Here is a 23688-nt window from a genome sequence, read left to right as displayed (position 1 = left end):
CTCGAGGGTTGAAATTTTTAATTTCCTGAATTGTTTCGAGACTTGTGCACAATTAAAATATTATGTATACGATAATTGGATAAACACAATTATAATATGGCATTACATAGGTAGGTACTATTGTAATAGTATAACTATTCACGATTATATACGCTAGAATTAAATAATTATAGTATAACAAATCGATGATCTGCAACACAACACAATGGATGATAAATATATAAAATAAATGCTTAAAACAGCGTATAAAGATGTATTAAGTATTTAAATATTCCTTTGCTGTTTTTTTTTAATCAAATAAGTTTTCAGTTTCATATAAAAATATGACATATTTTGCGCTACCGTCATTATGCTAATTATTATGTTTATATACATATAGTTATATATATTATACATTATGTCTACTTATATATATATATATATTATATATCATTATCCAACTTTAGACAAAGAGGAATGCTGTTTTAGATTAGAAAGAACATGTAAATTATATTTCTCTTATCTAAGTTCGACTTCAATGTTTATTATCAACGTTATTATGACTATCTGTGGACAAGACCTATATTCAATAGATTACGTTAATATACATAAGTGCTTACTTTGTTAGAGGACGCTGCAACACTCAATATGTCAGTATCGAATTATATCTAAAAGAACACAATCAGTTTATTTGTATGTGAGGAGTATTATCTGGTGTTATTGAACCAGTTTAACCGCCTTATTCATAAAGATTATCAACTTGTCATAAGCACTCTATAACAAAGGGCTAAAGTGTTTATAAAAATGTTTATTCATAAACGTTACATCACTGTTGAGTAGTGACCTCAGATAAAGATGATCTGTAAACCTATTTATATATGAATCTATTAAAAAGTTTTTTTTTTTTTTTTTACGCAACTTAGAATGGCAAACAAGCTGTTGGCGCACCTGATGGAAAGTGGTGATCATCGCCTATAGACAAGAGCAGTGTTATCAAGTGTTCTTATTAAATGCTCTATAACAAGCCAGTTAAGTAAAAACATCAAATAGCGGTGCAATAAAGTTATAAAAGTCCTGATCCTTAGTTGTTTATAATCTCAAATTGACGCCATTATATATAAATAAATAGTATTCATATAAAAAAAATTATATAATAATATATATTAAAAAATTCAATAACATGGAAGTAATCCATTATACTCAATTTTGCACAATAATGATAAAATTTTAAAAGTGCCTTAGCAAAACAAAGGTAAAATTTTTCAGTTCAATAGAGTAATGACAGTTTAAAAAAAACCATAAGACGAATTTTTATTAGCAAATTATTTATTACTAATGTTGGATACTGATATATAAGCAGTATTGCTTTTATATTTTGTTATCAAATAAAATAAAGTGTATTAAGCACAATTTTTTTTTTTTCGAAAGCACCATTAATTACGTACACGAACGAAGCATAAATTCACTATGTACTTGTCTAATAATGTAGATACATTTAGTCATACATTTTTGAAATCTTTTATAAATAATAAAAGCCCATATTAATAATAATATACCAGTTAAATAATACAAAAAATTACATTCATTTTTTTACATAAACGTAGATGTAAGAAAAAGTTAGTATGTTCCAAGTTTTACCAATTAAGTAGGTATTGTAAGTAGTATTAACATAGACACTAGCCACTCGTGCATGTAAAAAGATCATAATATAAATTATATGAAGAAAAAAAGTTTTCCTACAATAATAATTAAAATTGTTGTATGAGGAGTTTCCAGTAAAATTAGTCCGTAAAAAATTTAATAAATCTGTCAGTTATGAATGTTACTGAATACTTTCACACATCCACGTATGTTAAGTTAGTCCAATTTAATCTAAAACTACGCACGATGTAAAGTCTTACGTCTCTGTAAATAACATTTTTAGTTTCATTCTCATAAAACTGTTATAGGACTTCAATAGTTGAATTATTTTAATCTATTTTGTTGTAATATAAACTTAGAATAATAATAACCCTCATTTTCAATAAGGAAAAAGGCGGACTGAAATAAAGTAAATACAATATCTCATATTATAATACTTAACATAAATAATGTGCGCCGATATACAGGTAAATAAAATTCGCAACATTATGTGGTTGTAATTTTTAATGGAAGCTTTATCAATTTTAAATAACAGTTATATTAAAATAACCTCTTTCAAAGTAGTGATTAGGAAATGTAGAAACTAAATTGTTTTTTTTTTTAATTCCACTTGGGACACACACTGTATACATACAACATGAAAAAATCAAGAAATTCAATAAAGTAAATTAATAAAAAAAATAGACATAATAATATGTACCTATATTTTTATTATCTCATAAAAACATTGTATGTTATGACAAATAAATTTTATAAAATAAGAGACTTAAAAAATTAATAATAACATTACCAAAATAGCTATAGATATGTAATAAGTACTTACATGAGAAACTAAAAATATTCCACTTCGGTAGAAAGTAAGGAGATGATTTCATATTTTTATATTTCAAAATTGGCTTTTAAAAAACCTAGTCTATTTTTGATTCAATCATAAAAAAATGGGCAAAATACTCATAAAGTCTCAAGTCGCATATACAAATTATAATTTTTGTTTTGTACTATGCTAATGAATACAGCCTTTATTATCTAGGATTTTCATAATTTTATATAATTTTCTATTATCTACTTAAACAAACTAATATGGCTACTGGTTTTGAATGACTTAATATTATTTAATATTATGTTATATATTACTTTGATTATATTAAAAATAAAAACAAACATATTATACTAGGCCATAAAAATATAATTTGGAATGTCACCTATCATTCTTGACAAATTCAGTATCGAGATAAATAGTAATACAATAAGTTTAAATCACACCTTTGAAAGTACAACATTATTTGCCGCTTCATACAAATAGTATTAATACAATGACAAACCAATGATGTATACATTTAATGGAATGAGAATACGCACAATTACAAAGTAAACCTCTGATACCAGCGAGTAGTTAAAAAAGAGAGAAAATTTTAAACAAAAGTAATTTTATACAAAAGAAAATAAACAAAACTTTGTTAAAAATAATTAACACTTATTTAATTTATATATAACTGGACATCTTTTTTTTTTTTTTAACACGTTTTAAAGTCAAATAAATACAAGTAGGAAACTGATAAAATTGAAGAAATGGAAGGAGAAAATAATAGAGAGTTTTAGCTATTGATTTCGCATCATAGGGCCGGACCGCAAAGTAACAGAAACTAAAAATTATTTCACATTATTTAAAATGTATATTGTTTTATTACCGACATAATTAATGATAGTAGACTCATTATATCAGAGATTCAGATCTATAAAGAAGTAAACCGACAAGGTGATCTATATACGCGATTTGAAAAGGAAATTAGATATTAATATTAGACCAATAAATAAGTAACAAAAGAAACTGATAGCTTCTCAAGATTATGAAGAATACGGTAAGATTATGAAGAATATGATAAGATTATGAAGAAATTTAAATGTAAAGATGGAAAAGAGAAAGCATGTTTTCCCAAATTACACTAAAATAAAAAGTTAAGATTAGAAAAAATATTATTGTTAATTGAAAAAGATCCGTATCTTTTGTTATTATTTTATCAAGGCTAAACTACTTCACCGATTCGAATAAAATTCATAACATGATAAAAATATCAAGCGAACAATATATATCACACTTACATTTTTTGGTAGTACATATTTACATAAATATTTTTAAATGCTAATCATCACTTAAGCAGTCGGATATTGGTTAATTTAACTAAACATAATAAAACTACATATTAAATTAAAATAAACATAGGTATTTAATGTACAATATTATGTACAGTATCCTTATAACTTTACATATATTCATTTGAATTAATTTATATATTTTTATAACTAATAAATGGATTACACTAATTCTTTGTGGTTACTTTATTGATTTTTATATAAACAATATTATATATGGATACATATGGATTTTATTTCCATCTCGGCATCATTCCATTGGGTGTGTACATAATTAAATCAAATATATATTATATTTATAAATTGACACACATGCTATATTTTGCAAGGTGAAAACGAACGAATGTGCAAGACACCATGCATTTTTTTATTACATCAATATTTTAGGCACTTTTGTACATTAATTAAGCATAAACATTCAATATATAAACAGGTGAGATAAATTTATATATGAAAGCAATTGAGAATCGTAAAATGGAAAAGAAATAATTAAAATAATATTAATAAATAACAATAGAAAAATTTCATAAAATAAGCGATGAATATACAAATAGACACAATTTACTATAAAAACACCAATTCGAAAATAGCATTTTAGGAAGTGCATTTCTGATTTGTCAAAATATAAGTCATATAATACTGCTTTAATTAAAATAAATTGCAAATATATAAGAACTTGTGTTATAAAAGCAACTACGTCTCTTTTGGGGTCAATTTCTGTGTTTCAGAACACTTTGGCAATATCCGAGTTCTGATACAATATATCAAGTGAGCATAAAAGTGCCTCCTTTGGTTAACATCATTAACAATTAATAAATATATTTGTCCTGCTTTTGCTTATTACGATTAGCATCTTTTCTCTTCTTCTGTACACACTAAAACTTACCTTATAAATGCAGGGTACACTCAAATTCACAGCAACCCAGCCAACGCTATTAACTATGATACAGATTGCAGCCTGTCCCTTTGTCTTAACGCTTCTAACTGAGGTAGTATTGGTACTTGCTCGTTGAAGAACTTTTCTATCGGTTCCTGTGCGAGCATGGTGGCTAGGAATTGCTCGAGTGTTATGGACCATTCGCTATCAGTGGAGGGTTCATTTTCTTTTGATGGAGACGATTGTGACGTATCTTGTGCTAGGTCGGTCGTATTTCCGTTAGGATCAACCTAAAACGATATATAATTTTTTTATTAATAATCAGTTTTTTTTAATACTTAGTATATTTAATAAATAATTTGGCATTAATTTTTATGGAAATTAGTCATCTATATAATAATTTCTATTAATTATAATTTAAAAAAAAATTAAACAATAAATTTTTTGAGAGATCCTAAAAAGCAGAATATAATAAAATTGTAATGTTTATTATTTATAAATGTGTACCTTATGGTATTGTTTATAAAAATTGTGATGTATAATCTACATAGCACACACTGGTCGGTCGCTAGTACTCAGTAAGTTAAAAAATATGTAGAGAAGATATATTTTAACAATATTATTTTATTAAAGACTAGTGGTTCGGCTCAGCTTCGCACGGGTAAGTAGATTTTGCGAAAATATAGCATATATAACTCGCTGATAATGAAGTATTCTATAAGTGAAAAAATTTATAAAATTTGTTGAGGAGTTTAAGAGTTTATACATTAAAAAATCATTAAAAAACCGACTTTAAAAAAAGTGACATAAAACCCAAAAAACTACAAATCAATCAATAAATTGATTACCTATTAATAGACCTCATCATCATATCAGCCGTTATCTATCCACTGCTAAATATAGGCATCCCCATAAGGGGAGCTTTTCCAGTAGTTGCCGCGCTTGGCAGAAGGCTTGACAACAGCAGTTAGATTTTTTGTTATATTTTAAGAGGACTGCTGTTGCCCATTTCACGACCATTATGATCCTTTAGCCTGCTCTTACGCACCCACAGGAAAGCTTGTCCTTTGACCCATTCTATACTGGGACCCCACGGCATGTTAATAAACCTATTACCTGTTAATTTAAACGAATTATTATTATATCTACTCCCTACTGATCTGTTTTCCATAAATTTTCGAAAAATTAAATTTACTTACTTCAGGTTGTTTTTCTGCAGCGGCCAAGAAAAGGCTGTCTTGAGATATCTCCCTGTCCAACTCAGGCCGATAGTTTAAATCACCTAACTGTAGTAGTAGGGTACCTGTTGTTACAAATATACATTTATATTTTCCACCTAATTGTAAATAGTAATAGTCTCAATATGAACGCTAAGTTAGACGAATAAATAAATATAGAACTCGAAAAGAGAAAACCTAATTTTTTATGCAATTTATATTGGCAAACAAGCTAACGGCCCACCTGATGGAAAGTGATACCAATCGCCTATAGAAGTCTAGATTAGTAATAAACTCACCAGCGAGCACGACGGCTTCGTACAGCTTGAGATCGTGCTGTGTGAGGTCGTGCAGCACGGCGAGCAGCTGCAGGAAGTGGTCGCGGGGGAGAGGCGGCGCGGCGGCGGGGGGTGTGCTGCCCGGCGTCGAAGGCTGTGAGTTTCCCAGGCCCAACATGGCACATGCGCGTACTGCCGACGCCGCCGCCTGTACGCAACTGGCTGCAAAGTTAACGCGAGAGAAGTGTGAAATTCGAACGTTACGCTATATTAGATTTCTCGTAAATTTAAAATTCGAACGTATATTATAGCATACTTATGTTGGAGAAAGCTTAATAAAATAATATACAACAGGAAAAAAAACATCGGTCTTCCAGTTTTATTAGTACACTAGCGCACTTCAATAGACTGTCAATAATAAAAAAGAATTAATATTTTTACCATTGAGATTATCTACTCTAACAACTTAAATATTAAGAAATGATATCGTCTATTTCTACTACACTTTTTTTTTATAAATTAACTGAAAAAAAAAAACGAAAATATATGTTTACGACATTAATCTCAGGTAAGGCGGTTAGAAACATTAGTCGACTTTAAGCATACTGTTATCAAACGTTACAGAAGGTGAGTGTTACCGTAATTTCTCGAATGATGATATCAACAAAAATTTAAATTTACGTAGAACTTGTCCAAATTAAACTCCCGACTCTTAGAGTTATGCCAGTCAATTTAAATAACCCTCACATCACAATGCTGTTAAATATCTCTTAACTATATATTATATATGACTCACCTGACTGGCTCGAAGCACTTTCACCAGATCTATCCGTATTATCAGCATCACCGCAAACATCGCTCACAGAACGTTGCAATGATGGTGATGCAATAGAATCGGGAGGAGATAAATTCTCCATACTGAAATATAAAATAATAAGCAATTCAATAAAATATGTAATAAAATGTTTATATTTCCATTTCAGTAAGGGAAAGTTTATCCCTGTCCTCACCTGGCTTATGATAAAAATAAAACCAGAGGGAGACTGTACAGGTGTCATTTGCTTGGGTACCTCTGTTCCATTCTTGTATCTACCGTGAAGCAATTATATTTGCAAGCTTGTTTCGGTTTGAAAGTTGGGATATGGCAGTATCTACCTTGGTCCTCAGGAATGGCAACGCATGGGTGGTATCATGGACAAAACAGTTATGTCCATAGTACTATTTATGTCTATAGGCGACGGTTACCACTTTCTATCGGGCGGGTAGTTTTTTTTAATGGGTGATAATGGAGTGGTAACGGTATACACTGGCGGGGCACCTGTGAGAGATGATAGGTGAGGATAAAGCAGGTCAATAGACACGTAGACATCGACCGAATAGGGTGAACTGCTACCAATGGAGCTGGCAAACTTCATTGCTAACAATCCCTTTCCCCCTCGGGCGGGCAGTTCTTTTTCATGGATGAAAATGGAATGGTAACCCCGCCTGCGCTATTGGGATACGCCGGTGGGGCACCAGTGAGGGATGATGAAGCAGATCAGTTGGACCATCGTGATGATTTCATCAAAAAATAATCACGATGGCTTCCAGGGGGAACCGCGTTCGCCCAGTGCTGAAACACTGGTTGACCGGGCGGCGCAAAGGTCTACTGACCTTTCGGCTGACACAGATACTGACCGGTCACGGTTGTTTCGGTCAATACCTGTGTCAGATTGCGAGAAGAGAGCCAACAATAGAGCAAACTAGAAGAATGCCCAGCGATCAGTGTGGAGCGCCGCGTCCTAATTGCGGAAGTGGGGGATGATCTCTCGCTGCCGAAAATAGTTCGGAGGATGGTCAGTATGCCACCGCTCCCGTCATTCGCCGCCGCCGAGCCAGACGAAGGAGACGGAGGAGCGGAGGGGCGCGCCCAACTCCGCCTCTTCCTCCCCCCACCCCCACTAGGGTCGGGGTGTTGCCTTGAGGGAGGCACACCCTACATATGACCCTAAGAGGTGTGCGCGCGTATCCGTGCCCTCCTGTAATGGTAGGGTGGGAGGGATATTCCCCACCCTAACTAAGAGAGGAGGCCTGCCCTACACCACCTACAGGGCGGGCCATCGCGTTGGATACTCGATAGCCGTACAAACGGAAACCCGGGATCCAACATAAGCGCCTCGAAGTGCGTCATGTCATGTTTTTAGTGGGTACGAATCCCACACACCCTAGCTGCCCTCCGGCAGATGGGACGGTCTTGCTGAAGATTTTCCACGCGATAAACAAAAAAAAGAGAGGAACCGCGATAAGGTCGACCTGTTAGGGTATATTGCTAGTAATAGGCTTGTTGGATCTTAAAACTAACAAACCCTGTCCCCCCCCCCCCCCCCCCCCCCCCCCCCCCCCCGGGCGGGCAGTCGGCTCGTTTGCCATTCCAAGTTGAAGTTGCACATGTAAGAAAGAAGGCTACTGTCAACTACCTGTCGAAGAACGCGATGGCGTCGGCGGCGAGCTCCTCGCCGGTGTGCGTGTAGCGCGGCAGGTCAGCGCGCGCGAGCAGCGGCGGCGCGTGCGCGCAGTACAGCGCGCGCAGCCGCCGCGCCGCCTCGCCGCGCGCGCTCGCGCCCACCGCCACGCTCAGCCCGCGCGCGCTCACCTGCCCGTCCTCGTCCCCGTCCATTAGCTGCAATACACACCCACACACGGCTCATATACTAATTGACACGTAAAAAATATGGGTTCAAAAGGACATTTCAACCCTTGGATATTGGGGGGACCTTTCCATTGTTAGCAATGAGATTAAAGAGCCCCATTGCTAGCAATACACCCTATAAGGTCGACCTCCACGCGGTTCCCCCTGGAAACCATAGTGGTTAATTCTTGTCCAATTCGTCACGATGGGCTAACTGACCTGCCTTTTCATTCTCACCTATCATCCCTCACTGGTGCCCCGCCAGCTTATCCCGATAGCGCAGGCGGGGGGGTTACCATTCCATTATCACTCATTAAAAAATACCTTCGAATATTTAAAAAAAAACTCTCTTGTCATCAACAGGTCGACTCCCCGTTCATCCTTACATCGTTAAGTTAAATGGTTCACGTACAGTGACTACTTTTTTCACTCATTCAAGACTATATAGTATGGGGTTCTTCCAAAATTAAAAAACCTTCTGGATATTTTAATAATAAAAATTCTTGAGGATGGGCAACGCAAATGTGACACCCATTGTGTAAATGGTCAATCGTTTATATATTGCATTGACTGTTTACAATATATATATATATATATATATATATATATATATATATATATATATATATATATATGCACCTAATCAGTTTAAAAAATACTTTATAACCAGAGACCACAAAGTATGCAACTATAAAAAAATACGTTAATAGATTCTTATAGATTATTGTAAAAGATAAATCTTCTTTTTCTAAACAAATGTTAAAAAAATAACTAGACTACATAAATATCTAAAAAAAAAAAAAAAACAATAGAAACTTTTTTTTAATGGGTGACAATGGAGTGGTTAACCCGACTGTACTATCGATACACTGGTGATAGATGATAATGAAGCAGACAGTTGGTTCATCGTGATGAATTCAACAATAAAACAATCACAATGTTTTTCAGGGAAAACCGCGTTGAGGTCGACTTAATTAGGGTGCATTGCTAGCAATGGGATTGCTAATCTCCATCACTAACAATCCCTTCTCCCCCAATAACTAGAACTATAAATACCTATATACACTGTAAAATTTATAAAAAATATAATATAAATCGTGTCGTACCTTAAACATCCTAGCCGTAATGACTTCCGCCATGTCCCCCTTGGCCCAAGGCGAAAGCGCCATGAACAATGTCTTGAACTGTGCGTAATCAAGTCGATACGCTTCGTAAGGTGCTTCCAATCGATCACACGGCACGCGTTGAGCCCACAGTAGTTCTTCCCGGATCGCGCTTAGCAATTCCTGTAATAAAATTTACATTGAGTCAGACATAGAAAACTCTTGCATTGTTTACATAATCCACTTCGAAATATTCAGTTTTAACAAAGTTCAGTTCTTGACTAAACTTATTGTTGATTGCACTTGAAGAAATTTCCAAATTAGATTAAAAACGGACGGTGTTATGGGTAACAAACAAAATAATACAACAAAATTTTTGAAGTTGGTTGATAAATAAATATTACGAGTATATACATACCTGTAACTCATTAGGTTCCAACAACTTGTCCTGCTGGAGGGCTCGCAGCGTGTTCCTCTCGAGGCTGTCCTCCAGCTGTCTCACCACTCTCAGTCTGTGCTTCAGCCCCAAATGCTCAATGCACTCACTTGTCACCTTCCCCCCGTACGTTCGGTATGATTGATACACGAGATCTTGAATTTTTATAGTCTGTAAGTACACACTCATCTTAATCACATGTTGTTCCTACACGCTAATATATATGGTTGGTTCCAATTTGAACGCGGACCCAAAAATGAAATTGTGTTAATATTTATTAATAAAAAGGTTTTCATTTTATTTGAATAAAAAAAAAACGAATACCAAAACCAAAGTAGTATTTTGTTTCTGTACTAAACAAGCTTACCCTCTCGGCAGTGCGCGGTTCCGTAGACAAAGCCATGGCTTCGAAGGAATAAATAATAATAAGGACCCGATAAATGGTGCTTTTGTCAAGATATTGCAGCAGTGCGAAGTCAAAATTAAAAAAAAGGTTTTATATCATTTTATTACTTGTTAATAAAAAAAAACGAATACCAAAACCAAAGTAGTATTTTGTTTCTGTACTAAACAAGCTTACCCTCTCGGCAGTGCGCGGTTCCGTAGACAAAGCCATGGCTTCGTCATTGTATATGCCTTCTAGATAATTACTAAGTATCTGCATCGCCTGTCCGTCTTCTACACATTTAAGTAGATTATCTCTGTTTATGTCCAAGATTGTAAGAGTTACCTATAAATTAAATATTACATTTAATGCATAATTACATAGAACATATTTCTTCTTAAAGAAAGATTAAAAAGCCTTGCAGAATAAAACCAAAACTGCTAGAGAGACATCTTCTTTAAATATTACTATGGGGAAAAGCGGCAGATATTAAGAATATATTCATATTACAAAAACGTCCGAGCGATCTTGGAAGAGTCACTTTTAAGAGAGAAATCAAAGAGGCTGCTCGTGTTTATATATATTCAAACAATGTTCTGTATTTGACTTAAAAAAACAGCTATTCATAATATTTAGTTTATTGCTGTCCCCAAGTATCGTTTAGAAAAAGATATGGTAGAAAAAATACTGTTCATGGAAGTATAACGCATAAGTGGTACCATGGACACTACTGTGATGTCCATTATGCTACATGTCTATAGATGATAATTACCACTTTCCATCAAGCCGACAAACCCATGATTTATAGTTAATATCTACACCATTAATCTATATAAGGCAACATCACTAGCGTGTATGGCACATCACTAGCGTGTTTGGCACATCACTAAAAAAACAAGCTTCAAGAACACTTCTGCGCCCATTTTTAATGTCAATCTACATTTCTACAATTGTTACACAAATTAACCAACTAAAGTGGTATCTATCATTTTTACCACTAATAACCATACATTATGTCTATGGCATATGTTTAGTACTGAACAGTTAACGGCTGATATGTTTAATCACATACTGGTCAGTTAAAAAAAAACATTACAAATATTCATAGAAAATAATCTTAGTATAGTTTTCGTATAGTCTTCTTCTTACCTGGAATATGACCTTAGCGCCATCATAAAAGAAGCAGTCCATGACGTTAACAGCACATTCGTACGGCATAACACTGATGAATAATGTGAGGAACCACGACAGAGATATCATCTTCATCACCCCAAGCTCGTCCAACTTAGCATGAAGTTCTGGCAGATGTGCCTTTGCGAGCTCTTCCAGAACACCTTGATCAACCTGCAAATTACATTTTTTAAAGTTTATTAATATATACATATATAAATGAAATTCACTAGTTGACCCTGCAAGCGTTATTTTGGGGAAAGAGGGATTGTTAGTAAAGGGGACGATAATCTTTATTACTAGCAATATAGGGTATATTATATATAGGGTCAGGTGCACCTACCTACCTATTATTCCTGGAATTCATAGTGGTTAAATCTTATTCAATCCGTTGCAGTTTGCTACCTGACCTGGTTTCATGCTCACCTGTCACCACTCACTGATACCTCGCCAACGTATACCGTTAACATAGGCGGAATCACCATTCCATTTTCATTTATTCCATAATCATCTATTGAAAACCGCTTACCCGGTTAATTTTTCTTGTTAGAATAAATAAGAGAAATGGAGTTTTTACACTTTTTTAGGCAAATTTTACCAATTTTTTTCTTCATAAAAAACGTCGTAAGACCTCAATGATTATTTCGTCATAGTCGTAGAATACTGACGAATCTATATATGTAATATTCGTCAGATCCGTCAGTATTCTACGACTATGACGATTTGAAAAAAAAATTACCAATTCATCCGTTCTCGAGTTTTGCGCTTAAATATATTTAGTTATTATTTTTATATATATATATATATTTAAAATAATTAATAAAAAAAATAGTACTCCTATTTTTTATATTAAATAATATTACAGGTTATGAATAAATTAATTGAAATTCTCTATCATTTAAAACAAACTAAAAAAATTTATATATTAAAACTCACCAGTGCACCAATAACCCTCGTGTTATAATAGTCAGGTAATAATGTTTCGCATATCGTAGCCAACAGCCAAAATGCTTGTTCTTCAGGGCAGTAGATAAGGAGCACAGAGGCCACTATGTTCATAGCCTGACAGTACCCAATAGTTGGGTTTTTGAGTGCATACGCGCACAATACTCGACGCAGAGCTGATATACCTTAGAAAAAAGACGAATTTATGTCAAGGCAAACCCATCATATTTTCAACCAACTTAAAGAAGAAAGAGGTTTTGAATTCGATTGTATTTTTTTATGTTATTAAGGTAATAACTCCTGAAGCTGAAGAAAAAGCTGAAGACCGTGTGAATTGGAATAACATCATAAGAGACAACAGACACCTTTCAAGGACACGACCTTCAGTAATGAAGTGGACGAAGAGAGAGAGAGACCTTATATTTCCGTCAGTTCTAAAATGTCTTTCAGATTGGTCCCATAGAAATTTTATCAAAATCGGTTCAATAATTTAGTTTTTTTATCGCAATTTTTTTCTTTGTAGTACACAATCTCTAATTATAATGTAATAACTACGAATAGGCTCGCGCTCGAGTCACAGCCGCTTATGACTAAAGGCCCTAAATGGTCCTGAAACTAGTCGAATTTTCTCTACTAAAATACATGTAAATTAAACCAGTAATTATTACATTAAAATATATATAATGTATACTTACGAAACTTTTAAAATTAAGAACTACATAAGTACGATAATTATTTATTGAATTGTGTTTGGACAGAAATGGTGTTAGTTAGAATTAACACTGCTTTTTAAACGTCATCTGGTGTATATCGCCTACTTAGATAAAATTTAATAATCATCATTATTAATATGCGTTAAAATACAAATCTTTATATGCGAAATAAAAGGGGAAAACCCGATGTAAACCACTAGCATTGGGATTTTCAAATACCCTTATACATATAAAAAAATCATCATTATTTAATAATGATGATTTGTTTTTTATATGTATGTATACCCACACAAAATGAGTATAAATATTTTTTTATATATAAATATTTTAAGCACATTGTGTAACAAAGTTTGAAGTAAGAAATCAAAGTCTGGTCAAATGGTGACTGCCTAGCAGTAATACATACGAATCTTCTGGGAATAAGACCTTTTATAATTAATCGCAGCACGGCACTGTACGATTTTAATGTCACGATACAATAAGAGGACAAATGTAAGCAATTTTATAAAGATGCTTTTTATTTTCCATTAACGGATGGACATTTTGTGTATATTTATATATTTACTTCTAAATAATTCTACTAACCAACATCATTTTGGAATGCAGGATGTTCCGGTAGAGACCTATGTAAGTCCCTCTCTATCTCATCGTTAACAGAACTCTTCGATGCTAGAGCTTGATTGACTAATTTCTCGTATAACCCCTTATTCTGGACCCTCTGCAGTATAGACCCGGAGAACACACTCCACAGCTCGCCGCGGAGGGACTCCGGTATGCCTTTCACTACCAATTCACTGCCTTCCGTCGTCTGGTACATGCTAACTCCCCTGCCTACTTCGGACATGTGGTCTTCCCATTTTTTTTCCTGAAAACAGATATGACACAGATATTGTCACAAAATAAATAAAAATTCATTATTTTTCTCTAATTGTTTATAAATTAAGAGTAGAACTGATTTAATTACTACTTTGTAAGTAAACATTAATGCAATTATTGCTGTTACATATGAACTAAATGAAAAATTCATTTGGATATAATTTAGATATTGGATTGGAATTTGGATGTAAATTAATCTAATTACGTTAAACTTGACACTGCTGTGTAAACTAAATAAGTCATCGGTAAGCTGAAAACGTCGCCCATTTGATGCTGCTAACACTACTATGGCATTTATCCGCAAAAAAAGAACATAAAATCAATATTTATAGCTTTATATCTATATGATCAACTGAGTAACTGACATCCACATATTCTATAAACTTTGAGAATATTCTCGATATTTCGATTTTTAAGTACGATCTATAACCATCCTTTTAAGTATTACATTACGAACCTCCAAGAATTACATTTCATTTAATTCTATCTCAAATCAATTAAAATTTTAATTCATCACCATATCAGCTGTTAACTGTCCACTGAACATAGGCCTCCTACTATTGGGGAGTTTGGCCAATAGATGCCAGGCTTGGCGGGCGGGTTGGCAACAGCAGTTAGCCTTTAGTGTTGATTTAGGAGGGACGCTGCTGTCCATCCCTCAATCATTAAGTTCCCTTAGTCACCTCTTATGAGACCCACGGGAAAGGACGTAACGACCTATTCTATATCTGAACAACACGGCAGTCAATTCAGCAGATTATAAACGGTGATTCAAAATTAAATTACTTTCTTCTGCTGTATCTGTTTGATGGATGAGGTTTGGTTGGTCTTGAACAGCGTCATGAGGGGTGGCTGCGGGGTCCACGTGAGGCCCTCCTCCAACCGCGCCACCGCACGAGTCGGCTTCTCCCTGTACATATCACTGTAGATAACATACGATTGAGAATTGGCAACACAAAGTGAACCTTAAGTATATCATGCTCCAATGATGCATTTCGTTGTTAGTTGAAATATCGCTTCAGCAGGTAGATGTGAAGAGAAGTCAGTCAAAGCGATATGCGTACACTGTTAACATCACATTCCCATAACTCTGCAGAAATACATGCCTGTTAGGAAATACATGACGATAAAACATGTTAGTAATGAAGAACAGTAACAGTTAAAAAACAATACAATATTTGACTGTATACAAGGCATTTCTTAAATAAATGTTGATCCAAATCTCTCTGAATTATTTACATACAAATATATATATATATATATATATATATATATATATATATATATATATATATATATATGTGTATATATATATATATATATATATATATATATATATATATATATATACACACATAACGAATTTAACAAGAATTAACCATGACGGTTGATTTGTAGTAATCTACTTTGTACTTTAATTTAAATTTTATACGATTAGAGACCAAAATAAAACCATAAAAATATTTTCGTATTTCTATTTATCTGTGTCAAATGTCTATGTAACGTATGAAACAAAAAATAATATATTTTACAATGAATTTGTTCTTTTACTGATTGTAATTGGTAGAAAAATCTTATTAAGAAAATATATGATATGATCTACTTTATACACATAATATTAATAATATTATTACTTATATACACATATAATAGTATTATACACATATAGTAATATCAACAAATGATACGATAATTTTAGTAAACCAATAGTAAATCAACCACCTAAACAAAGAAAGCAAAGTCAATATAAAAATCGCGACTAGATGGCATTTTTATCACCTCAACAATAATTTGATTCTCTTACAATTAATTTTTAACTGACTTTAAAAGAAGGAGGTCCTCAATTCGGTTTAATTTATTTTATTTATTTATTTATTTCAAGTAAACAGTTACATAGACAATATATATTCTTAGTAAACTGCATTATTTTCTGGACCGGTACATACAATTTTTAAACAATTATAAACTTATATCCTAATTCTATATAAAAATATCTTTATACATATATACACAGATATGCATATATACACATACATATACATACAGACACACATGCATATACTAATGTGTGCTCATACTAATAACATCCACTTTTTCCACAACATTCACCATCGAAATTAAATCTAATACTGTTCTTTAAAAAAATTTTGACTTAAAATATTTTATCGTGACATTATTTAATAATCTTATGTTTCTCGGTAATACATTATAATATTTTGGAACTAAATATTTTTTTGTTCTTTTACCATAATAATTATTAATTTTGGGTACAATATATTCTTTATTTTCAACTTAACGTGTGGTAACTTTATGAGTAACAATTTTTTTATATTTATACTTGTCATAGTGTTCCATTATAATTAATAGTTTATTTTTATCCTTTACAGACAACAATTGACATATCTTAAATAACTCTGTATAGCTGCTTCGTTTACATCTTTATCAACTAAAATTTTCATAAACTTTATCTGCATATCTTTTATTTGGTTCAGGTGGGTGTCAAAAGTGCAACCATAACTACCCAATCCATACGATATAATGGCATCTACAAGTGTATAATATATATTACATATAATGTTTTCTTGTTAACAGCAAAGCTTAACTGACGGAATTTTGATTATATATTATATTATATATTATATTATTTTGATCTTAACTTAGAGCATACATTATTCACATGCAATCCCCATGACAAGTTTTCATCTATTGTTACACCCACCCATCTATTGTCACATCTATTGTTACGAAATTGAGTCCGAAACGTCGGAATTTCATTTCATGGTAGGCCCCCAGTTTACACTATATAGTGAATGAAGTTATAAGAAAATTAGAAACGAAAAAATATAAACTTACTTCGGTAACTTTGCTAGCAGTTCGGATATTTTGTTCACCAGAAACTCTCGATCGGATATATTGCCAAAGAGGAAGCTGGTATGGTGTGAAGTAGTTATTAGAATGCAGCCTGAATCACCAGTGCTTCCCGTGCCACCTGATTCCGCTCGCTCCACTTGATGAACATTACGAAGAGGTATCGTCAGACGAACCAGGTTGCTTATCTGGAATTATAAGGAATTGTTAGTAATGGAGGAATTGTTAGTAATTTTCTTTATGAATGATAATGGAATGGAAATCTCGCCTCGCTGGCATTGTACCAATGAGGGATGACAAGTGAGGATGAAATCAGGTCATTTGGCCTATCGTAATCAATTATTGCCATCAAAAATTAACCGCGATGGTTTCCAGGGGGAACTGCGTGGAAGCCGACCTGTTAGGGTATATTGCAAGTAATGGGCCTGTTAGATCTTATTACTAATAATGAAGATTACCATTAAGATGACGAAGAAAGTAAGCAATTTTAGATGAAAATGAAATCAGGTCAGTAAGACATATTGACCATTATAACATATTTACCAGGAATTAGTCCTAAAGGATTCCAGGATGCATGGAAATCGACATGATAGACTACATGTCTAGCAATGTCAGTCATTCGAGGGGGAGAATGATTGTTAGTAATGGGATCTAATTTCCCAACTACTAGCAATACACTATCAGGTCGATCTCTACGCGGTCCCCCCTGGAAACTATCGTGGTTAATTCTAGTGGAATTCGCCACGATAGGCCACCGGACCTGCTTTCGTCGTCACCTATCAACTCTCACTGGTGCCCAGCCAACGTATACTGATAGCGCAGGCGGAGTTACCATTTCATTATCACCCATTAAAAAAAAATGTGGGTCATTAGAGAGAAAGGGATTATTAGTAATGGATTCTAACAGACCCATTGCTAACAATATACTCTCGCAGGTCGACTTCATGCAGTTTCCCTTGGAAACTATCCTGGTTAATTTTTGGCAAATTCATAATGATAGGCCAACTGACCTGCCTTCATTCTCATCTATCAGAAAACCATAACCAATAAGAATTTCATAAAATAGACCGCAAGTTACACATAATCCTTGAAAAAAAGTATAAATACTTATTGAATGTTCTTGTTTCATTTTAATATATTCTATTCTAAATCACATTTTGTTAATGTGATATAATCATATGTTTGAAGAACTTTTGGAATGGACTAATAAAAAAAAATTACAATAATAACAGTGTAATTATTCAATAACATTATTATAATTTATCTAACTTTATCTCCTAGATATTACATCCTACCAAGAAAGTCTAATTCTTGTTTCTATTAAACATATCTATATGATGTAGATAAGGCCATAACAATTAATAAAAAAAAACTATTCAAGTAGGGATCCAATAGAATTTTACATTCTATTTACTGGTATCCCTACTTCGTCTAGAATTAATGGAGAACAATAGAAGCATAAAGGTATAATATTGTACCCAATTAGGTTTGAAATCGAACGATGATTCCACTAGTAGTCATAACAATGATTGATAATAAAAAATTACCTATATGATAATACCATATGAGTATTAAAAGGTGCAGTGTAAATAAAGTTCAGTACTAAAAATTATTATTTCAAACATTATTAATCTAATTGCTAAAAAAAAGAAAGAGATCTTTATATTAGGTACTAGTATCACTAATGCACTGCTCACATTAATGTAACATAATAAGAGATATAGAGAGGTAGTAGAAATTAGAATAAGAGTGAATACAAGTAGGTACACTTGTTAGAATATTCAATCGTTATAAAACGGTTGAAATCCTTTTTCATGGGCGTACAGCTAGTACACTGTCATTAACAAATATGCAAATTAATCATACTTTTAGTAACTAATTAAATAACTACGTACAAATTGTACATCATAATAATAATAAGTTTCACAGTCGGTTTCACATCGTAAAAGACACGAGTTACTAAATACGTGATAATAACCTAAGTAATAAAACCTGAGAAAGCAGTCTTCTCAATATTGTGTAATACATAGATAACAACCACAGTATATATAAAGATGATATGATTATAATTAACATTATAATCTGTTTTATTACAGGTACATGGTATAATTAGTAAACGATCTGGGAATGCCTATTAAATATTTTAAACATATTTTAATTATCAGAAAGAGACTGTCATAGGAGATCTGCTTGAGTATGTAGGTAAAATATTTATTTATCGTCTACATGGGTACCGAAGTCGCATTCCTGTTTCTGCCGTAAAACAATTGTGTTTGCATGGCTGTGGGTGGAATGTGGCAATGAAATTACAGTATAAAGAGGCATAATACCTTAGTCCTAAGGAATGGCAATACATGAAGATAAAGTGAATATTATGGGCGACAGAGTATACTCTGTTATGTGTATGGTACTGTTCATGTCTATAGGCGACGGTTACCAATTTCCAACAGGCGGACCGTCAGCTTGACTGGCATTCTAAATTGCATAAAAAAAATTATAGTGCATAATGAGTATTAGTAATAATGGATAAATTATCAAACATTTCTCATTACTTACCCTGCTGTCAAAACAAATAAAGTTCTGGGACAAATAGAGTCTGCCCCAATTATGCCTCTTATTGTATGGAGTCCACAAGGTACATACTTCTGTACCATCCAGTTTTTCTGTTTGTGGTAGTCGAAAACGTAACGTGTATAAATTAGACTGTTTCTTTGCATCCAAATCTCTTTTCAGGAATGATGGTTTCTTCGGAACATTTTTGCTAAGTTTTGTCAGTAGATCTTTGTCAATATTGTAACTTCCCGTTTTATCATCAATCAACCTTAAAGAACATAAATATTCAAGGAAGTATTACAGTCTAAGAAACAGTGTAAGGCAGACTATATGTATTTTACCAAAGATGAAATTTTCCTTGTTGACCCACCTATACCTACCGTACATGAGGTGGAGAGTCACTTAACCCATAGCAAGTAACCATGGTGTCACTCAAATAAATATAAAAATTTATATGTGAGTGACTGCCTGTGATTGAAGAATTCACACTATCAATTCTTTATTTATAACATGAAGATAAAAACTTTTCTTTATAGAGTTCATATCACAGCACAAACTTTAACAGAAAAAGGATTTTGTACATAGTCATCTCATACAGTAACCACTTACCATCAGGTGGGCCGTATGCTTGTTTGCCACCACAGTGGTATAAAAAAAAACTTGCAAATCATCACATATACAATAAATACTACAGAGCATTCTGTGATAAACAGTAATTTTCATGTCTTAAGACAATCCATTAGTTTCCACTTTCTTTCAGGTGAGCAGTCAGCTTGCTATTCCAAATATATAAATAAAACACTTACTGTTTCATAGCGATATTAGCCAACTGTTGCATTAAAGCAAATGTTTCATTCTTCCTCAAAAATAATGTGAAATAATGTTCTCCATCCCTTGTGACCACTTTTATTGAGTCAGGAAATAGTAAACTGTTAGTTTTGACTAGTTCAGTGACATCAGCCCAACGTATCTTGATGGTTGTCTTACGTCCAAATATGTATGAATAGAAGCACATGTAATGTACTGATAGATATATCCAGCCTTGTCGAGGCATTTTTCCTTTCCAGTAACTGTAAAATGTAACACAATTCTTAATTTTTTTTAACAATTTGTATAAAAAAAAAACAACTACGAAGCTAATATATTTTCCATAAAATTTTATTAAATGAAAAGAAAAATAGGAATATTTTTATTACCTGCAGGAATAATAACATACTAGTTTTTCATCACTAGGCATGCCGAATCTTTGATGGAATTCATTGTCAACATTTTTGTACATAAGTGTGTCTTCATCTGAAGCAAAGAAAAAATAACATTATTTAGTAGTTCTGTCATTAGAAACAAATTTATAAAATATTAGAACTCAATTAATTCCAATGGACCCTCAAATTTACATGACATTATCATGCTTTATCAAGGAGTCTAAGCAGAATACTGTGCAGACATACATATTCATATCATCATATTAGCCGTTAACTGTCCACTACTGAATGTAGGCCTCCCCATGAAGAAGGTTTTGCAAGTAGTTGTCTCACTTGGTAGGGGGGTTACATACATACATATATAGTTATAAACATGACATCATTGCATGCAATTTTTACCTCTATATATATAAGAATAGACCCAAGTACTATTTACCTGCAATTGCATCATGTTAAATCCCACTGTATGTACATGTTATAGTGCATCTAATAAATATGCACTAAAAGTTATATGTATGTATTAAATTATAATTCTCTCTATGCAAAATAAAAAGAGAAAAATCAATGTAAATCAGTGAGATTTTCAAATACTCTATATTAAAAAAAGATTGACCATATACACAAAAAAAAGTATTATTATTATATTTTGTCCCTGTTTTATCAACATGTACTTTATCATTGATTTTTAAGATAAAATTAGTAAAAAAAAATAGAAGATTCCTTCATCATTATCTCCATAAACAGTTTTTATTTTAATTCTCAAAGTTCTATCTAGACTAAGCAGCACAAAACAGAATGCAGATGTAGCTTATGAAGAAAATTATGGTAAATAAAAAAAATGCACTCAATACAAATAATTCTAAAAATAACTATAATACAAACAATAATGGAAAGAATCATATTGACAGTTAGTAAATACTATTGATTTAAATAATGTAGATGTATATGATTATGTGTATTACATAGTGATGTTAGTGATTAGATAAAAAATGTTTAATTTTACCTTCTACAAAATTTTCTTGTTCTGTTGCAATGATTGAATTTATTTTGCAACATACAAACTCTGTAATATCCTCCTCTCTGTCAAATGAGTATAATGTTGCAGACACATTGTCAGCGAGCCATTGCCAGTCCTGACGTATTTCTTGTTCTGATAGTGCTGTTGCTATAACTGTTGAAGTGATTAAAAAATAAATTAAAACTTTATTTGCTAAATTTTATTTATGACATCATCCATATGATTAAGATATATGCATTGATGAGATAAAATGCAGCTTATATTGTTCTCTATCAGAAATACTAAGTGTATATAAAATGTTACATATTTAAGCCATTAATACACTATGAGATAACAAACAAACAAAACACACTGTCCTATTTATATTATTTTATATTAATTATATTAAAAAGGATACTTGATTTTAAATTTAAACAGAATAGAGCTTATATATTTCTTCAATTTATAGTTAATAAATTCTAATTATAATGTGTAATATGGAATAAATAAATACATTCCTTTAAATAAAAAGCAAATGATTATTGGTATGATTTGAGCTAAATTATTTTTTAAGTACACTAATTCCTTTATAAATTTTAAATCCACTGCTAAATATATTATGATAAATACAATAATATAGTTATACTTACCTGGTGGGAACTATGCTTGTTTGCCACCTTAGTGGTATAAAAAAATATATTTTTATAACTAAAAATAAATTCCCTTCAGCCAATTGGGTTTGTGTAGTTAGTATGAAATATAATAATAATTATGATCATAATTCAACAAGACAGGACAAAATCAGACAAGTAGTCAATTGTAAAAAGCCAAAATCTTGACTGACATGAATAAAAATATTACACCAAACCCAAAATTTTTATAATTATGATAAAGATATAATTAAAAATAAATTCCTTTCAGCTAATTCAGTAGCTTGTGTAGTCAGTATCAAGTTGTGTGTAATTATGATCGTAATTTCCAAGGAGAGATGACGTCAGACAGGCGGCCGGCTGTAAAACTAAAAGCCAAAACCTTGGGTAATGTGGATAAAAACATTACGCCAACTTAAAAAATTTATAATTATGATAAAGGGTAGAAAGACGACAACGATCATGTGTGTCAATCAACCGGTTTAAAGAAGTATTGGGACAAAACCAAAAATAATACTAGCCATAATATATTTCAGAATTAGGTGTCTGATGTAGAATCCTGTATGGGGCTGGTTTTGTGTCGCGAACACTGTCTAAAGTGCCCACTAGTAAAGAAGAGAGTCCGCGAGACTTTCCATGACCTTTTCTTCTTTGTAGTACGAAATATAGCGTTGTTTCATCAGTGTCCCTGTTAATAAACATACACTTATAACATTTGTCACAACATAATGCGGCGTAGTAAATATAATCAGAAATATATTTTACCACAATGCAGTTTTCAGAAAAACTTCTTGAGGTTTAACCCACATGTTGGTATAAAACAACTTCTTACGAGCAATATTGAACAAATTTTCCAACTGTCAAACTGACCATATTTTTAAATAAATATTTTTGATAATCTAAGCAATATTTTCAATTATTGTAAGTTCACAATTTCACCACAATGACAAAAAATTGGTAGGTACATAAATGTACAAAA

The 23688-nt window shown here is 32.5% G+C and overlaps 1 protein-coding gene across 2 annotated transcripts; it reads right to left on the bottom strand.

The window, feature by feature from the left end:
- Positions 1–1680: 1680 nt before the first annotated feature.
- LOC113522430 (TBC1 domain family member 9) lies at positions 1681–23688 on the bottom strand. 2 transcript variants are annotated; one of them, XM_052894615.1, is made up of 19 exons: positions 23475–23688; positions 23231–23397; positions 22066–22233; positions 21057–21153; positions 20667–20930; positions 19864–20128; positions 17293–17495; positions 15226–15361; positions 14149–14428; positions 12842–13035; positions 11885–12079; positions 10931–11080; positions 10333–10521; positions 9918–10097; positions 8600–8802; positions 6940–7061; positions 6165–6365; positions 5848–5951; positions 1681–4938 (listed from the first exon to the last, which is right to left on the bottom strand). In XM_052894615.1, exons 1-19 carry the CDS (start codon positions 23516–23518, stop codon positions 4711–4713), a joined length of 3390 nt encoding a protein of 1129 aa, XP_052750575.1. In that variant the 5' UTR covers positions 23519–23688; the 3' UTR covers positions 1681–4710. The 2 variants fall into 2 exon arrangements, with proteins under 2 accessions (XP_052750575.1, XP_052750576.1); XM_052894616.1 differs by having other exon boundaries at positions 15226–15349.

Source organism: Galleria mellonella, unplaced genomic scaffold, assembly GCF_026898425.1.
Source record: "Galleria mellonella isolate WM207_F2 unplaced genomic scaffold, CSIRO_AGI_GalMel_v1 utg223, whole genome shotgun sequence".
Lineage (NCBI taxonomy): Eukaryota > Metazoa > Arthropoda > Insecta > Lepidoptera > Pyralidae > Galleria > Galleria mellonella.
This window is presented reverse-complemented; position numbering and strand designations above follow the sequence as displayed.

Coding starts and splice junctions, on each gene's coding strand:
- LOC113522430 (XM_052894615.1), bottom strand. CDS start 23,518: ATGTGGGTTAAACCTCAAGAAGTTTTTCTGAAAACTGCATTGTG. Junction 14,429..15,225: donor AACAGATACAGCAGAAGAAA/GTAATTTAATTT, acceptor ATCTGTTTTCAG/GAAAAAAAATGGGAAGACCA. Junction 13,036..14,148: donor TGCATTCCAAAATGATGTTG/GTTAGTAGAATT, acceptor CTTTTTTCTAAG/GTATATCAGCTCTGCGTCGA.